Genomic DNA, 16,814 nt, shown 5'->3' on the forward strand with positions numbered 1-16,814 from the left:
ACGTCGGGGGGGCTCTGGTCGCCCTCCTGTCGGGCCCTTGCCTCTCCCAGCCCACCTCTCAAGAATGTCCTACCTACACTTTGAGGGCAGAAGGATGAAAGATGCAAATGCTGATTTCACCCAAATGCCATGGGCCTGAGGAATCTACTTCCCTCCGTTACAGTCCGGGCTGGGGCCTTGGTGAGAGGGACCCCGTGGCCCCTGCCCGCTCATATTGGCTGGCTGCCACCTAGAACTGATAAGGTGACCCAGTGACCAGGGACATGCAACCTTTATCCTTTAACTTTGGCCTTCTTTCCTACCAGAGCCTTCCAACAGGGCAGGGGAAAGGCAGAGGCTACTTTCTGACTTTTGTTTGTTTGGGGGCAGGGTGCGCTCATTGGTCAGCACACAGGCCATTCTGGGCCCTCATGTTCCCCCCCCCCCCATTACACATTAACTCGAAAAGGGACAGTCGATCACCCACCCTCTGACCCTCACCCCTACCCCAAATTGCAACTCCTTTCTCCTGTTCCCCAAAACCTCTCTGCCAAGTTGCTGTGAAGGGGGGTCTGGTGAAGGAGGTGAAATCCACCCACAATGGGACAAAGGGACCGCGGGCTGGGGCCTCGACGTGTCCGAGCTTTCCAGAGAACAGCCGGTGACTGCTGCCGCACCCCCCAAAGGAACCGACGCGCCCCGGGCCTCCAGGAAGGCCTGCCAGCCACCGTCAGCGCACACCCCCCACGGTCCGCTCCTCCCCCATTTCTCCCCCTTGTTTACTCCAGCAAGGCCCCTGCCCCAACGCCCCTCCACAGCCCCGTCACCTGACAGCGGGGCGGGGAAGCGGGCTCATATATAGGCCCTGCCTCCCCGGCCAGGCTCGCGCCCGCCGCAGACACCAGCACCTAGGCACTGACCAGGTAGGGAGCAACAGCTGGGGGAGGCTGTGGGGAGGGCCCGGTCTCATGGTGGGGGGGGAGGCCAGGTTGGAGGGGCACCCAGGTGCGGTCCCTGGGGAGGGGCTGGGCCCCCTGCGCCCCACGTCCTCGCCCACCGCCCTGTGTGTGCAGGCCGCCCCTGCCGCTCCACCATGAAGCTGCTGAGCCTCGCGGTGCTGCTGCTCACCGCCTGCAGCCTCGAAGGTGAGTGCACGCTGGAGCGAGACCCGGCCGCCCTCCTGCCCGTCCGTCCTCTGTGCCCGGGCCTCGCGACCCCAGGGCTCAGAAGGAAGACCCCGAGCGGGAGACCAGTGGGGCCTGGGTCGTGGCAGAGGCGTCGCCGGAGGCTGAGAAGAGGGGTGTGTGCGTGTTTCTCTGTGCGCAGGGACTGTGGTGCGGAGACAGGCGGAGGAGTCGAGCCTGCAGAGCCTGTTCTCTGGGTACTTCCAGGCCGTGGCCGAGTACAGCAAGGAGCTGGTGGAGAAGGTCAACGGCCAGCAGCTCAAGGAGCAGGCCCGGTACGTCTCAGCAGGGGCGGGTCAGGGCCCAGGGGCTGTGGGGGGAGAGAAGGGAGGACCTGCCGTCCCACAGGAGACGGGGCCCGGGGGCAGGTTGGGGAGGATGAGCTTTGACGTGGAGAGAAGAGTTGCCTCGTCCCGGCCCCATGGCCCTGGGGACAGACGGGCCACGGCTGGGCTGGGGATTTCTGTCCCCAGGGCACATCCCTCTGCCCTGCGGAGGGTTGTCCCTGCTCCTGGGAGCTGCCAGCACGGACCAGGCCCTGGGGTTTGGGATCTCGGATCTCCCCGCCCACTGCCACCCAGGCCCCTGCCGCTGCCACGGGTCTCTCACGCTGACCTCTGACCCTCCCATCTCCAGGGGTTACCTGGAGGAGACACAGGAGAAGCTGTCACCCCTGGTCGAGAAGGCTCAAAGTGACCTGCTGACCTTACTTGGTTACTTCGTGGAGCTGAAACCGCAGCCCGATGCCCAGCCACCGGCAGCTGCGCAGCCCACGCCCGCCAGCCGCTAGAACGCCCTCCGGCTGGGCCCCCTCCCTCTCCACTCCTCGTCTCTGCAATAAATAGCAAAGGGAGCTCGGTCCGTGGCGAGCCTGGTGTTTTTAAGGACGGAGGAGGAAGGCAGAGAGGAATCCGGTGGAAGGGGGCTGGGCGTGGAGGGTGGAGGAAGGGTCCAAGAGACACATGTCAGAAACGGCCGGGTGGGTGCGGAGGAGTCTTCTGCAGGCCTGGGAACGGCCCTGAGCGGAGACCGAGGCGCCTTTGCAGGGACGAGGAACTAGGAACAGCATGAGAGGTTCACACGCTGAATCCCGGGCCTCCTGCAGGCCGCAGGAGCGGAGGACGTCCTCAGAATTTCCTCTAGATCATTCCGTGAAGGGGAGAAAACTTCCAAAAAGTGAACCCAGATGTGTCTTTCCAGGGTCCTCCCTTCCCTCCCAGCCCCCGTTCCCACAGTGAAAGGCGGGGGTCATTCCCCGCAGGCTGCTCTCCCCTGGTCCCCTGTCTGGGGACAACCTTCTGCACCCCCCCCCCATCTGGGTGCTGTTGTAGCCCTGGCCCGGTGGCCCTCTCAGTGCCTGGAGCCGGCGGGCCCGAGCCTGTTCAAGGCCCAGCAGGCCTCCGGCGCAGCGGCCGTGTGGGGCGCGAGGTGCTGGCAGCCACGATGCCCAGGTTCAACCAGGGTGGAAGGGAAGGCGGCCAGTGTGTGAGGCTCGTGGTCCCAGAATCAGGGCACGGGGACCCGGCGGCGCTTCCCAGGAAGCGTCCTTCCTGCCTAGCCTCCGAAATGGTTGTTTCCCTTCCCTGGCTCCCTTCTCTTCTCGTGTCGCACCTTAAATCCCCTTCCCGTGAGGCTCCGATTTCCTCTGCACTCGGAGCAACCTGTAGGCTGGCCTCCCCGAGCCCCACCCCTCGTGACCGCCTTCCTCCCCTCCTTTCCCAGGATGCGCTCTTCTCCTGTGCTGCAGTGTGAGGGGACAGTTCTCAGTCTGTCACTGACAGGATGACCTTGGACGGGTTAGACGTGAAAGAGCCTGAACCCTCACAAGGGCTCGTGACCCGAGCAAATGGCACGGGGAGCGGGAAACACACTTTGACAAGTGGGAGTCACTGTGAGGGCCGCGCGCTGCTCGGCAGAGGGGGCTGCTGCGCCCCAGGCCGGACCGGCCGTCGGGTGGGCTTCGAAGACTCGCAGGGACTCCCGCCTCCTGGCGGAGCCGGACACGGGCCAGGCACCCACAAGGGGGATCCCTTGCCACCCACCCATGCGCTCGAGGAGCTCGCCCCCCATGTGGACCTGGCTTGTCCCCTTTGCCTTGCCCCTGTCCGGTCCCCACCTGGCCCGTTGCGGCGTCTCCCTCCCCAGACCCTCTGAAGACCCACTGTCCCCCTGCGACCTTCCTTTGGGAGCGTCCCTCCTGCCTCCGCCACACCACCCCTCCTGTGCGTCTGTCTGCCCTCTTGGCCAGGCTGATGCCGCGGACACAGGGAGCCACCGCCCACGGCTCCCTGACGTCCACTGCAGTGGCGCTGGCCACTCTTTGAGGTTGGGTGACCCGGCTCTCCCACAACCCAGAAGTCATTTTTGGTGCAAATGTCTCTGAATGTGCCCAGAGTCCCAACACAGAAGTCCCTGCCCCTGTTCCACGCTAGAGACCCCGGGGCTCAGGGGCCGTGTCTGTGCCCCTCACAGGACGCATTCACCCCTCAAGCGAGCAAAACGGCCTGGCGTCTGGCCCTGTGCTCCGCCAGGTCAGGAATGGGGTCTGTCCTCCTCCCAACGGCATCTTTGGTGTCCAGCCTGGAGCCTCGCAGCGGCTCAGGGCGTGATCGCCGAGTGGGCGAATGAACGAGTGGTCTGTTCGGTGGCAGCTTTATTGGTGGCGTTCCCTTCCCATTGTTCAGTGGGTGCTGGGGGCGGGGCGGGGGGGTGCAGTCGGGGGGGAGACTAGAATATGAACATCAACGAGCAGCATCTGACCACAGGCCTTGGGCAGGGAGGACGAACCCGTGGGTCCGTCCGTGGGGGCACAGCGTCATCTCGGGGGTAGGCCCAAGGGCGTCAGTGGCGGAGGCACGTGCGGTGCCGAGGGCGGGGCTGGGGCCGGGACGGGAGCAGGAGGGGGCAAGACCCGGGGCCTCTGTCCTGCAGTCACTGTGGTGGTTTCTCATGCTTCAGGGTTTCGTACATCTCCTGGCTCCGGGGGCTCAGGCCCTGGAGGTGGAGGTCAGAGGACAGTCAGGAGCGTGTGTCTGGCCCAGGGCCACCCCCCCCACGGACCTTCCAAAAGCCACTCGGGGTCCACCCTCCTCTGCTGATTTCCAGGGATGGGGTGGGGCGGGCGAGGCCCACTCACCGTGTAAATGCCTTCTGACTTCTGTGGAGGCAAAGGAGCAAGATGTCAGAGACCCCCGCCTCCTTCGGGGCCCCCCACCTCTCCTTCCGCGCCCGGGGGTGGCGGCGTGTCCCCTGTGGTTTGGCCGGGAGGTGGGGTGGGCAGGCCGAGTGGGAGTGGGAGGGGGGTCTCTGAAGCTTACACGGGCCAGGACGCGAGACCCGCGCCTCAGGGCCTCGGCCCCTGAAGGGCCGAGTCAGCACACTGTTGACACCCCGGTGTGTGGGGGGAGGGCGGGGATCCATACCTGATAGGACACCGCTGCCTTTCGCACCTGGATCTGGAGGAGAGGTAAGGTCATCAGCAAAAGCCATGGTAGTGGCCCATCGCCGCCCCTCCCAACGGTGGGCTTCTCCGCAAAGCCACGCGCGCCCGCCTGCCCAGCCTCACCTTGAGTCGGCAGTAGAGCAGGGTGAGGATGATGCCATAGAGGAACAGGACGGCGTCCAGGATGTAGCAGAGCTGCGGCTCTCCCAGGGCCTCTGAGGGGAGAGACGGCGCCCGAGGGGTCGGCGTCAGGACGGGCGGGGGGCGGGGGCTCGGAGGGGCCTGAGGGGGTTCTCGGGGAAGACCCCGTGTCTGCGGCCTGGCTTCTTCTCTCTCGCCTTCCCTCTCCGCCCTCGCCCTAGGCGGGGGCCGCCTCCGGGGCCAGGGCTCTGCAGACTTGGACCACGCAGGCCTCACGCAGGAAGCGTGGAGGCCTTCCCTCAACCCCTCCCCTTCCAGCCCTGCGGGTTCCTCAGGCCCCATTGAGCACCTAATAGGCCTCAGGGGACTCTTCCCAGCGTGCTGGGCAGAGGCCCAAACCTCAGGGCGGAGGGGTAGGGTGAGGGGAAGGCGGTGACAAATTTCAGTGAAAAAAACCACAGCACTGTCTCTGCTCGGTCCTGTGACCTGTGGCTGAGGGCCGGACAGGAAGGATGTGAGCCGGGGCAGGGCGGGGAGGGAATTACTCTATTATTGGTCATCTCACCTCCCCACCCCCCCCTCAGATATGGCCAAAGAGAGCGTGGGCCTTCCCGGGCGGGGGGATGCGGGCGCCTCTGCCCCCAGGACTCCGGGGCAGGACCGCGCCTCGGGGCCTCTGAAGGGACGGGACTCGGCCCTGTTCCTCACGCCCTGTGCCCGAGAGGGGAAGTTTACCCAGTTCGAACACCCGACAGGCCGTGAGCGCCGTCTGCCCCCACCGCCCGCGCTCGTGGGCCGCGACGGGTACCCGTCTAGTACTTTGTTTTCAGAGGTGGTCTCTCACGCTCCATGTTGCATAAATCTCAAAACCACCCTGGGTGAGAAGCGTCGCCGCCATCTTAGGGGTGACGAAACCCAGGCTCAAGGAGGACCAGCAGCATGTTGGGGGCCCCGCTGTGTGACAGCCGGAGGGCAGATCCTGGTTTTCTGCCCCCGAAGGCTGGGGGCGCCCTTCTTCCATGCCGGCGCCGGCGCCCTCCTCCCGCCGGCGGCTCCTCCATCCTTCCACCTTCACAGCCGGTGGAGCCCCCGCTCCGCCTTCGGTTTCCCGTTTCCCTTCAGTTTCACTAACCCCATTCTCCCCAACCCCCGTCCGCAACCGTCCTTCTGGAAAACGTTCACGCAGGACGCCCCGGAGAGCCCGCGAGGGTCCATGAACCGACTGCCGAGACCTTCCCGTTTCTGCCTCGGTGTCTCTGCGGACGCTCAGGTCTCTGGAATTGGGCATCGCGGCCGCCCACCGCCTGCCTTCCGCGGCTCCCGGGAGGAGACCGTCACGGGCGACGCCCCACAGAAGCGGCAATCGCGTCTGCTCGACCGCTCTTGCCCGCCTGAAGGGACTTTATAAATACGACTTCACCGGCTAGAGGTCAGCTCCCGACAGGCAAGGCCACAGGCACCCACAGGAAGTGCAGCCTTTCCCAGAACAGCCTCTTATGCCACACGCTCCCCGCCCCGCCAGCTGGAGCCTTCGGTGCACCTGTGCCCTGAGAAAGTAAGACGGGGCCAGGAAGGGGGGCACCACGGGCCCCGCCTCAGGGTCGCTGCGTCCCGCTGCCCACGGCCGGCCTCGCTCCGCGGGCCCTGCCTCGCCGGCCCCCACATGCCCTCCACTCCCACCTGGGAGCGCCAGCTCACCGTCCCGGGCCAGGCCCTCTCACCTGCTTGTTCAACCAAAAGGAGCAAGAGCAGGACCGCGGCCAGGACCATGGTGGCCAGGGCTGAGGGGCGGTGAGCGGGATCGCAGCTCTGAGGGCGCAGCTGTGCTGGGTGAGAAGCTCCCTGACCACAGAGTTCCCCCCTTCCTGCCACGCCTCCCCCAGCTCTGGCCCCTTCCCCTTCCTGCAAGAGACCAGGCGGCTCCCGGAAGGGCCTACTATGGGAGCCAGCGACGTGGGCTCTTCCGCCTCGGTCATCCCGTGGCTGGAGCTGTGCCACCACAGGCTGAGGGCACTGCCGGGCTTGGGGAAGGCCCTCGAACCCGCCTCCTCGCACCGGCCCTGGTCAGAGACACGTCTGTGGTCACCTGCCCCCAGCGACCCGCTAGGGCCCACAGGAGCCCGCTCCCTCCCACCTGAAGCGTCACCTCCAGCCCTGATTTGCGTGTCTGGGCAGCATGCCTGGGCATGGGGGGGTACCCAGGAAAAAAGAGGAAATGGGGAATGGAGAAGTGGGAAGGCCAAGAGTCAGACGAGGGCGGAGATGAACAGGAAATGCTGTGAAGAACTGAGTCGGAGAAGGAAGCGCGGGATTGGCAAACACTGAAGTTTCCCATGAAGACTAGAGACGGTAAGACGTTGAGAAAGACAGCCCAGAGGTTTTGGCAGAGGGGCCAGAAGGCGGCTAATTTATTATAGTTCCTCCATTTCTGCAACAGGCAGGCACAGAGAGCCTGACAGCCGAGTGTCACGTGCACACACAGCCCCACTTCCAGGGACGCCGGGCTCTGCACAGGACACCGGGAGGCCGGGAGACGAGCGCTGGCACCCTGCTCACCGGTCGACCTCGCCAAACACAATATCCTGGGTACCTGGGGGGGGGGGGGGGCGGACAGTGGCGTCATCCAGGACCCACCCTTCTCTGTGCCCAGGAGACTGGGGAGCGGAGTCCACGCCCAGGGTCTATGCAGAATAGGAAGTGTCCAGATTCCGCCCCCAGACAGAGCCCCAACGCCCCTGTCCACACAGCAGCCTCGTACCTATGATGGCCACCACGTCCGCCAGCATGTGTCCCTTCGACATCTTGTCCAAACCAGCCTGCGGGTTGAGAGCAACAGGGTCAGGCGAGGTTATCAGGGTCGGAGTTCACAAGAATCTCGGCCAGAGCCAGTCGCCGCCGGGCGCGCTCCTTACCAGGTGGGCAAAGCCAGGAGCCTTGATCTTGCATCGATAGGGGCGGCTGCTGCCGTCAGATACCAGGTACACCCCGAACTCGCCCTGCCCGAGAGGAAGGGAGGCTGCCGCCACCAGCAGCGGGAAGCTCCCCGCCGCCGCTACGCCCTCCCTCGCTGCCGCCGCCTGTCTTCCCTCCCCCCTCACCTTGGGAGCCTCGATAGCAGTGTAGGTGGCACCCGGAGGGACCTGGTAGCCCTCTGTGTACAACTTGAAGTGATGAATCAGGGACTCCATCGACGTCTGGGGAGGGGACAGGGAGCATCAGAAACTGGCTCCCAACTGTCTCGCCGGCCGTCCCCCAGCAGAGGCGCATCCTCTGCCCCCGGGAGACTCGGAAGGGAGCAAAGAAGAGGCCGAGCGAGAGGCGCACTCACGCAAAGAGGCCTCTGCAACCGCTGAACCCCAGGGCACCCCTCCCCGGCCGCCAGCCCCTCCAAGACCCCCAACGTCCGCCTGCAGCCACCTTCATCTTGGCTCGCCGGGGCGGAGACACCTTGGCATCGTCAACCTTGATCTCCCCGGGAGGCATCTTGTTCAGACACTGCAAGATGATGCGAAGGGACTGGCGCATCTCCTCCACCCGGCACAGGTACCTGCAGGGGGCGCGATGGACTCAGGGCGGAGGCGCCTCGGCGGCCAGACGGGGCGCTCTCGGCCTGCGGACAGCGCTGGGCGCCCCCCACGCCCTGGCCGAGCACCGCCGCCAGAGCGCCTGAGCCGGCGGGCTCCGGTCCTGGGCTGTGCCCAGGTATCCCCCCGAGTCGCTCAGACCCTGCCTGGCAGCAGCTCCCCCTTCAACCACCCTCGTGAGACACTTTCCGGACGACGGAACGAGCGAGACTCAAACAGCCTCGAAGAGAAAACAGCAGCAAATCTTATTCGGGGTCTGGGAATGGGAGCGGATTTTGAAGCTTAGACTCTAGTGGGAAGAGTCTGCTCGGGAGGAGTCTAGTCCCAACACGAACGGAACGGTCCCGGCGAATCCCCAGCCCCAACGGCTCGACTCCCTCAGCGACAAAATGCGGCCCCAACTAGCTCTACCTCAGACGTGGGCGCCCTGAGAGTAAAATCAGGCGTCGGCCATGTGCATGTGCTTCGAGAAGCGCCAGTTTTACACACAGGTAAGAAAGGAGGTGAAAGGAACGTCCGGGGACCCCAGCTGGGCCGGGAGCCAAGGGGGCACTGCGGCCGTACCTGTCATAGCAGTCGCCTCGGGAGCCAATCGGGACATCGAAGTCCACCTGGTCGTAGACGTCGTAGGGCTGGGTCTTCCGCAGGTCCCACTGGATGCCGGAGCCGCGCAGCATCACCCCGCTGCAGCGGGTGGACAGCGGTGGGGTCACCGCTCGCCCAGGAGGGCCCCCCCGCTCGCCCCCGGCCCCTGGGCGCCACTCGCAGGCTGGACACCCGCCCCCAGCAGGGAAGCCTGCTCCGCACCTGAAGCCGTAGTTAAGTGCGTCTTCTGCGGTGACCACCCCGATGTCCACCGTCCGGTTCCGCCAGATCCTGTTGTTGGTCAGCATCTGTTGGTCAAGAAAACACCCTTCACCCTTCAAACTGCTTTGTGTCTCTTTAGAACGGGGGGCCAAAACCCCGTAAGTCTTCTTTCAAGAGAATATGGAGGAGCTTTTCCCAATGACTCCTATCTTACCTCCTCCAGCTCATCGATCCGAAGAGAGAAGTTCTTAGAAAACTGATAAATGTCATCCATGAGCCCAAGGGGCAGGTCCTAGAAGCCAGAGGGAGGGCGACAGTGAGCACAGCTGGCCCCGGGCCAGGGTGGCAGGCAGCTCCCCCATCTGCCAGTGCTGCCCCCTGGTGGCCGCAGAGGCCGCGGCCGGGACTGCGGCGGGCGGCGCTCACCTGGTGCACACCTCCCGGCCGGATGTAGGCAGCGTGCATCCGAGCCCCCGACACGCGCTCGTAGAACTCAAACATCTGGACAGGACACACGGCGAGCTGTGGACACACGCCCGGGCCCCTGCGCTGGGGCACACGGCGGCGCAACCGCCCCCCGCCCCCGCTCCGCCCCCGCCAGAGTCCCTCAGGCCAGAGCCAGGTGACGGACACCTCCCCGGGGAGGCTGCCGCTGTGTCCTCTCTCCCTCCAGCCTCGTTTCTCCCTCCCGCCTTCTCCTCAGCCTCCTCTCCTCCCCATTCCCACTCTTCCCTCCCCCTCATACCTTTTCTCTTTCCTCAAACATCCAAAAGAACGGGGTCATGGCCCCGATGTCCAGGGCATGTGTGGTCACAGCCATGATGTGGTTCAAAAGCCGTGTGATTTCCCCAAACAGCACTGCGGAGAAGGGGGGACAGGGACAGGGCCAGGGACCCCGGCTGAGAGCAGCCCTGGGCCGTGCGCGGGGCCTGCGCCCTGAGCCTGGGCCCTGAGCCTGGGCCGCGGGGGAGGGCCGCGCGTACCTCGGATCCACTGCGCCCGCAGCGGAGGCTGGATGTTCAGCAGCTTCTCCACAGCCAGCGAGTAGGCCTGCTCGTTGCACATCATGGACACATAGTCCAGCCGGTCGAAGTACGGGAGGGCCTGGGCAGAGGGAGGAGCCGGTCCCACTCAGGCCGGGGCAGACACCCAGGCCGGGGCAGACACCCAGGCGGCAGCGGCAGGGAGGGGCCACGGCCCTGAGGCGCCTGCCAGGCTCCTCCGTGGAGAACTCCAACGGGGCAGCTCTCAGCTACTCGGGCCGCGTGGCCACACACAGCGGTTCCAGCAGAAGGCAGGCACCCCCAGGGCGCACGCAGCAAATGCGCGCGAGCTCCAAGTCCTTCCTCCCTTGGTTTTTAATATAACACAGTGCATGGTGAACTAATATAATTTTAACAGTGCAGCCGTTGTTAATTACTGGCTCGCAAAATTCCTGGAAATTTAACAATCTGCCCTATGACCCAGGCTGAGCCGGGTCCAGCGCCCCCCTGCCGACCGGCCTCCAGGCCCTCAGTCTCGGGGGCCGCAGTCCCCGGAGGTGCGGGCGCAAGGAAGCCGGGATGCGTTTCAGGCAGGGATGGTCCTCCCGCGAATGCCCGGAACCGAGTCCCGGCTGTCAGCTGCCAGGAGGGAGGCAGAGCTGAGGCGCGTCACCTCCTCGGCACAGCCAGTGCTCGTCCTGACGTCACTGTGACGTGGGGCTAGGCTGCAGGGAGCACCCCAGGGCCAGGAGCCGCCGCTGCCCGGAGCCTCCCTGGGGACCGCAGTCTGGTCCGCGTGGGGCTGGCACTGACCCACCATGCCCTCGTCAAGGCCCTTCTCCACGGCAGCAGAAAGGACACTTCGGACTCCGACCCTGTCCGCTCCTTCAACTCTGACCCTCCCCGCCCGGGTCCTGTCGTTCTCCTAAAAGATGGCTTTCACAGACTCCCTCCCGGTCGCTCTGACTCACCGAGGGTTTCAACAACAAACTCAGACAATACAAGAATCAGCTGCTCATGCTGGGGAGCTGACGTCTCTCTGCCCCCCCCGTCTCTGCCCCCAGGGACCCCAGCTTTGACGTCTGCGATGTAAGAGCAGAGAAACTGAGGCACCACAGGAAGGGCAAAGGGGGGCCGAGTCGGTCAGAGCAGAGCTGGGCGTGTAGCTCTGGCTGCAGAGCATTTCTGCCAGAAAAACCAAGTCCAGATGTCTCAAGTCAGGCATCCACTGCGACACCCCTCCCCCGCAACCGAGCCGGTCCCCACGACCGCAGCCTGTCCGGGCCCCCCCACGCCGAGTTCCGGGGGCAGCCGGCGGCCCCAGCCCCGGCCCCGCGCCCACACCTGCAGGTAGGTCTTGTGCTCGATGAGCTTCTCCGTGCCCCGGTGCAGCAGCCCGATGTGGGGGTCGCATTTGCGCACCATCTCCCCGCTGAGCTCCATCACCAGGCGCAGCACGCCATGGGCGGCCGGGTGCTGCGGCCCGAAGTTCAGGGTCAGGTTCGACACCATCGTGTCCTTCGGAGGGTCCACGTCTGGCAGGGGAGAGAGCTCACGGCCACTGGCCATTCCCCTGGGGGTGCCCGAGAGCACTCCCCGCCCCCGGGCCTGTCCTCCCCGCCCCGGGGCGTCCCCCCCTCCAGGGAGACTGTTGGTGGGAAAAGGGAAGCGGCCCGAGCCTCTCTGAGGGGCGGGGCGCAAACCCACTCTTCCCGCCTTGCCCGGAGCACTGTTCAAAAATGGCAACGATAGGCAACACCAACGTGGCTCTTACTGCGTGGCTGGCACTTCTCTAAGCGCTTTACTTATTTTAATTAATTCTCGTAACAGCCACGTGAGCGTTAGGCACTACGGTCACTATCCCCATCTTACTGGAGACCCCGAGGCCGGAAGGCAGGCACGGCCTCGCCCCGAGCCCGTCAGCGGAGAGCCAGGGCCGAACTCAGCTGTCCGCCCGGGGTCCCCGCTCTTAACCGCCAGGATGCGCTGCCCTCCAAAGACACCTGGTCATGGCTGGCCAGGGACTGGACACGTGCTTCTCACAGCCAGCAAACAAAAGGCCCGCCCTTCAGAAAGGTTACGACTTGATTTGGAAAATAAGGACACGTGAGAAACCAGTACCACAGGTCACACTGAGAAGCTACCCGTTAAGTGGCTTGGCCACTGAGCCCTGAAAGGGAGGAAAGTGCTCTCTGGGGGGTCAGGGGGCCACCACGGGCCCCTCCCAGACCCAAGGAAGGGGCGTCTGGGTCAGTGCTGGCGGGCGGAAGTGTCACCAGCAACAGCCCTTATGGAGGACGCGCCGCGCGCCCATCGCCGCACTGCGGGGCCCGCATAGCTGTTACCGCATTTACTCCTCGCAGTGAGGCTGTGAGGCAGGTACTTTCTTCACCCGTTAATGGAGAAATGAGATTTGAAGCCAGGGCCAGGCTTCTGACCCACAAGCCTTCCCCGCAGGCTTTGGAGTCGGGCAGACCCAAGTACGGCTGCCCCTGTGTGTCCCTGATCCAGCCCCGCCCCGGGTGCACCAGCACCGCCCTCGAGACCGTGGCGAGCACTACAGGAGACGATGCACACAAAACGCTTAGGACACGGGAGGCACCCAGCTACTGCGACTGCTTTTGAAAGCAGCTGGAAGGGCCTTCGACGGTTCTTGGGCATGAGAGTGACTGATACGGCAACGTGACGTCTGGGGACAATGAGGCAATGGCATTGACAATGTCGGGAACTGGGGCAGGGGCAGGAATCCAGGGAAGGGGCTCCTGAAAGAATCAAGGCCTCAGAGAAAGTAAACGTGAGCGCGCGCGCGAGACCCAGGTGTGGAACACGGAAGACTCGCAGGGCTCGGCAACGTATCGGACCCCGGCTCAGCGGGTGAGGCAGGAAACGGCAGAGGCGACCGGAGGGTCTCCGTCCTGAGCGCCTGGGAGGCGGGCAGTCCGCTGACCAGGCCCCCAGCGTCCAAGCGGAAGGCTGGCTTTGATGGGGAAGCTTATTGTGTTCAGAGGTTCGTCCGTGGGACAGTGGGGGAACCCCTGGTCCAGGGAGGGAGGCGGACACACCCTGGGACGCGGGACACGCGGGCCCTGGAGCTGTCATTCGATGAGGGCCTTCGCGGGCTGGCTGGGACCTCCTCTTTCTCTTCTCCTGGAAACCCTTCCGTTCCTCCTCCACTTAACAAATACCTGCCATGGTCCCTATTACCACGTTCGTTGAACTGCATGGTGAAAGGATCAGAAACGGTGGGGGCCAGGCACTCACCATCCCACGGTGGAGGCTTCCAGTGGGCTGTTTCCTTGGTGGGGTACATGACTGCTCCTCCAAACTGCTCTGCCCATTGCACGTCTGGCTGCCACTGCCGGGCACCCCTAGGGAGTTAAAGACACAGGGATGAACAGCGCCCAGCTCAGGTCCCCATTCGCTCGGGCCGCGTGTAGGGGGGCAGACACCCCGGCGGGGCCGCCCGTGCGGGTTAGTGGAGCTGTGGCCGAGCCAGCGGACCCCTGGCCGTCCATTCGCCCTAAAGACCTGTTTTCCTAATCGCTCCATCCACGACCCCCGTGCACGAAGACCGGGACCCCAGCTCCTTGACACGACCGTCCTGCTGAGCTTGAGTGCGAGAAAGCCGCTCATTCAAGGTCAGCGGGGGACACAGAGGGGCGCGCCGGCTCCTTGGCGCGGCTCAAGTGTGACCAGAGCGACGCACCGGGCCGGCGCGGGGTCACCGTTTGGGTTCCTCCTAGGAGACACTATCTCCACGGTGAGGGGCAGGGTCCCTCTCACCTGATTTCACCGCTGGCCGAACGAGCCCGACACCCTCTTCCCTCTCTCGGGGCGGGCGCCGCGGCACCCAGAGCCCCACACAGAGGGCAGGGCGAGGGGTCACAGGCCCGGGTCACCCTTTCCGAGGGGGCCCCCGTGGCCGTGGACTCCCTAGCCTACAGGAGAGCGCGCCGGGGGGCTGCCCTGGGTCTCACCTGCTGGGTTGCACCCGCAGCCGGCCCCCAGCCCCCGGCCGCAGCACCTGGGCCGCGGCGCCCCCGAGGCCGCGCAGGGCTCTCAGCGCCGCCATCTTGCCCACTGCGGACGGCGGGAGGAGGACCGGGCGGAAGTCCCGCCTACGCACCTCCGGGCGGGCTTCACGCCTATCTGCACAACGCGGCCGCCATCTCGGAAGCTGGCAGGATCTCCGACCCGCAGGGGACAACATCCGGTTCTGTGCTTTGACCTCGCTGTGGCTGGAATAACGGGAGCAGAGGGCGGCTATTCCCAGCCCTCCGCACCGGCCTTTCTGGGCGGAAGCCCCAGGGACCTTGCGCTCTCCCGCCTGCGCCGCCCCTGCCCTCCTGGGGTGGCCCCAGTCTTTGCCAATTGGCCCGCACCAGAAAGCCAGCTCGTTTGCAGATGTGGCACGTGGCTTCGGCAGAAGAGCCCTGAGTGGGGCCGGGCGGTCCAAGTAGGTGCCAAACCTACTCGAAGGAAGAGCAGGATGCCAAGGCCACCAGCATTGGAGCCCCGAGGGGGCGATGGAGGGGCGGCCCCTAGACCGACCTACTGTCGCCAGACCCAGACCCAGCAAGCGCCCGGAGGGGTTCCTCACCCCACTTTCAGCCTGGGTCGGTCGCTGCCCCCTCGTGTCTTCCGGACCCTGGCTCAGTCCTGGCCGAAGCCACAGAAATGTGGTCACCACCAGGCGTCCGATCCCCATTCTGTGTGGAGGAGACAAAGAGAAGCCTTCCAGCCCTGGAGGCGGTTCCGTTCTCTCGCTCTGCCTCCAAGCCCCGCTCCAGCTGGGCCACCCCTGAGTTTGCACATGTCGGTCCCCCCCCCCCCCCCCCCCCCCGCCACCCCCAGCTCCCAGGGGTCCCTGGTCGCAGCCCACCAGCGCTGCAGCAGGGTGGGGCAGACACCAGGGCAGAGGCAGAGACGGGATTCTGAACTGTGGAGACACTGCAGCACGCAGACTCCTAGCCGGAGTTGACCTAATGGGAACCGAACCAAAGGCTGGGGTCACATCCCTGACTGTGGGAACTGACTGGGACCTGGGTAGGCGGGACAGCGCCGGCAGAGCCAGGCCGGGCCTACCTGCCCCAGGCCCCGCCCACCTGGCCCCTCCTTCCCCTCCGTTTCTCTGGGCCTCCTCTCCCTACGACCCTGGAACACCTTGGAACGGGGAGTGTGGTGATGGGGCACCTTCATTTATTTGCCCTGATCCGGCCTGGCAGAAATCAGGATAGACTGCGGGCCGTTTGGCCTCGGGGGCAGCTTGAGCCAGAACTGGGGTTAGGGCTCCTGGGGGGCCGCCTGGGACACTGCATCTTTTGTGCCTGCCCCTGCGGCGGCCCCCCACCCCCACGCAGCTCTGAGGCCCTTTGTCTCTTCTTAGTCACCCGCTTTGTCCTCTCCGAGTGGGGGCCGAGGGGGCAGTAGGAGTCCTCTGGTGATAGCGCCTCCTGCCCCTGCCCCTGCCGGTCTCCCAGCCTTTGTGTGACTCCTGCAGCCCCAACCCCCTCCACTGAGGCCCCGGGTCAGGGCCTGGGTGGGTCAAGGGTGGGTCAAGGGTGGGTCTGGTAGTCGCAGGATAGGGGTGACGCAGGAAGCAGTGGGCAGCAGGGCAGGTACCGGGGACCTGAGCGGGAAGGGAGGGGAAGGAAGCGTTCTGGCGGATGGGATGTGGGGCCAGGAGGTGCCGAGGAGGAGAGGGACGGTGCGAACTGGGGCAGGTGGTCGTCTCTGGGAACGGAAAGGAGCCGCCGACTGCGCCCTCCTTCCTGGGGAAATCCTGGGGAAAGGAGCGGCCACGCAGGGGCGGGCGGACATGGCCAGCCTTCGGAACCCCGGGCCCCTCCTGAGACCCGAGGCGGCGGCCTCTCCAGTCCAGAGCCCAGGGCGTCCCGCGCTTCCTCCACTGAAGCTGCCGCTTCCTCCCGGAAGCCCTCTCCCCGCCGCAGGCACGCGCGCCCATTTCTGGTGCCAGCCTAGTTTCCCTCCGTGCACAAGGCTGCCTCCAGCCTCTCCCTGTCCCACTGGCGTGAGAAATGAAAGATGACTGAGTATTCCAGGAAAATTGGGTTTTCAGGGCAAAGCGGGGCCAGAAGAGGGAGCCAGGTGGGGATTCCCTCAGCTGACGGCTGGGGGGGCCTCTGGGCTCCTGAGGGGCTGGCTGGCTGGAGCTGGGGGGGGCAGGGAGGGCTGCTGGGGGGGTAGAAGGAGTGGGGCCAAAAGACAGGGGCGGGGGGAGCTACCAGGAGCCGGGCCAGGGAACGGGGAGCAGGAAGTGGGGAGGGGAGCCTGGGGGGAAAGGCTGTTCCAGGCCTTGGAGGGGCCGGGAAGCGGTAACTCAGGACCGGGGAGCCCGAGGGAGGTGGGGGCAGTAGAGAAGAGGAGGTGGCACCCTGGGTCCCCCTGCTAGCGAAGGAGGAAGGGTGGTAACCCTCCTGCCTTTCCCTCAGCTTTGGGCAGTAAATTTCTTTTTTTTTCTTTTTAAGATTTTATTTATTTACTTTTAGAGAGGGGAAGGGAGGGAGAAAAAGAGGGAGAGAAACATCCATGTGTGGTTGCCTCTAACGTGCCCCCTACTGGGGACCTGGCCTGCAACCGAGGCACATGCGCAGAGTGGGAATCGAACCGGTGAGCTTTTGGTTCACAGACAGGTGCTCAATCTGCGGAGCCCCAGCAGCCAGGCCTGGGCAGT

General features: G+C 65.2%; 3 protein-coding genes across 3 annotated transcripts; 1 reads left to right on the plus strand and 2 right to left on the minus strand.

Annotated features, from left to right (window-relative positions):
* Positions 1-869: 869 nt before the first annotated feature.
* APOA2 (apolipoprotein A2) lies at positions 870-2,016 on the plus strand. Its single transcript, XM_054587587.1, has 4 exons — positions 870-902; positions 1,053-1,124; positions 1,306-1,438; positions 1,800-2,016. Exons 2-4 carry the CDS (start codon positions 1,073-1,075, stop codon positions 1,951-1,953), a joined length of 339 nt encoding a protein of 112 aa, XP_054443562.1. The 5' UTR covers positions 870-902; positions 1,053-1,072; the 3' UTR covers positions 1,954-2,016.
* A 1,836-nt stretch (positions 2,017-3,852) lies between these two features.
* Positions 3,853-6,590, minus strand: FCER1G (Fc epsilon receptor Ig). The gene is made up of 5 exons (XM_054587589.1): positions 6,468-6,590; positions 4,729-4,820; positions 4,586-4,618; positions 4,300-4,320; positions 3,853-4,157 (listed from the first exon to the last, which is right to left on the minus strand). The coding sequence occupies exons 1-5, from the start codon at positions 6,514-6,516 to the stop codon at positions 4,095-4,097; spliced, it is 258 nt and encodes an 85-aa protein (XP_054443564.1). The 5' UTR covers positions 6,517-6,590; the 3' UTR covers positions 3,853-4,094.
* A 534-nt stretch (positions 6,591-7,124) lies between these two features.
* Positions 7,125-14,227, minus strand: NDUFS2 (NADH:ubiquinone oxidoreductase core subunit S2). Its single transcript, XM_054587860.1, has 14 exons — positions 14,098-14,227; positions 13,382-13,488; positions 11,465-11,655; positions 10,121-10,241; positions 9,883-9,995; positions 9,564-9,638; positions 9,352-9,429; positions 9,138-9,223; positions 8,895-9,014; positions 8,164-8,293; positions 7,845-7,940; positions 7,659-7,742; positions 7,505-7,562; positions 7,125-7,336 (listed from the first exon to the last, which is right to left on the minus strand). Exons 1-14 carry the CDS (start codon positions 14,190-14,192, stop codon positions 7,299-7,301), a joined length of 1,392 nt encoding a protein of 463 aa, XP_054443835.1. The 5' UTR covers positions 14,193-14,227; the 3' UTR covers positions 7,125-7,298.
* Positions 14,228-16,814: the final 2,587 nt, after the last annotated feature.

Source organism: Pteronotus mesoamericanus, unplaced genomic scaffold (genome assembly GCF_021234165.1).
Source record: "Pteronotus mesoamericanus isolate MK-2021 breed Mesoamerican mustached bat unplaced genomic scaffold, CSHL_Meso_final scaffold_1186, whole genome shotgun sequence".
Taxonomy (NCBI): domain Eukaryota; kingdom Metazoa; phylum Chordata; class Mammalia; order Chiroptera; family Mormoopidae; genus Pteronotus; species Pteronotus mesoamericanus.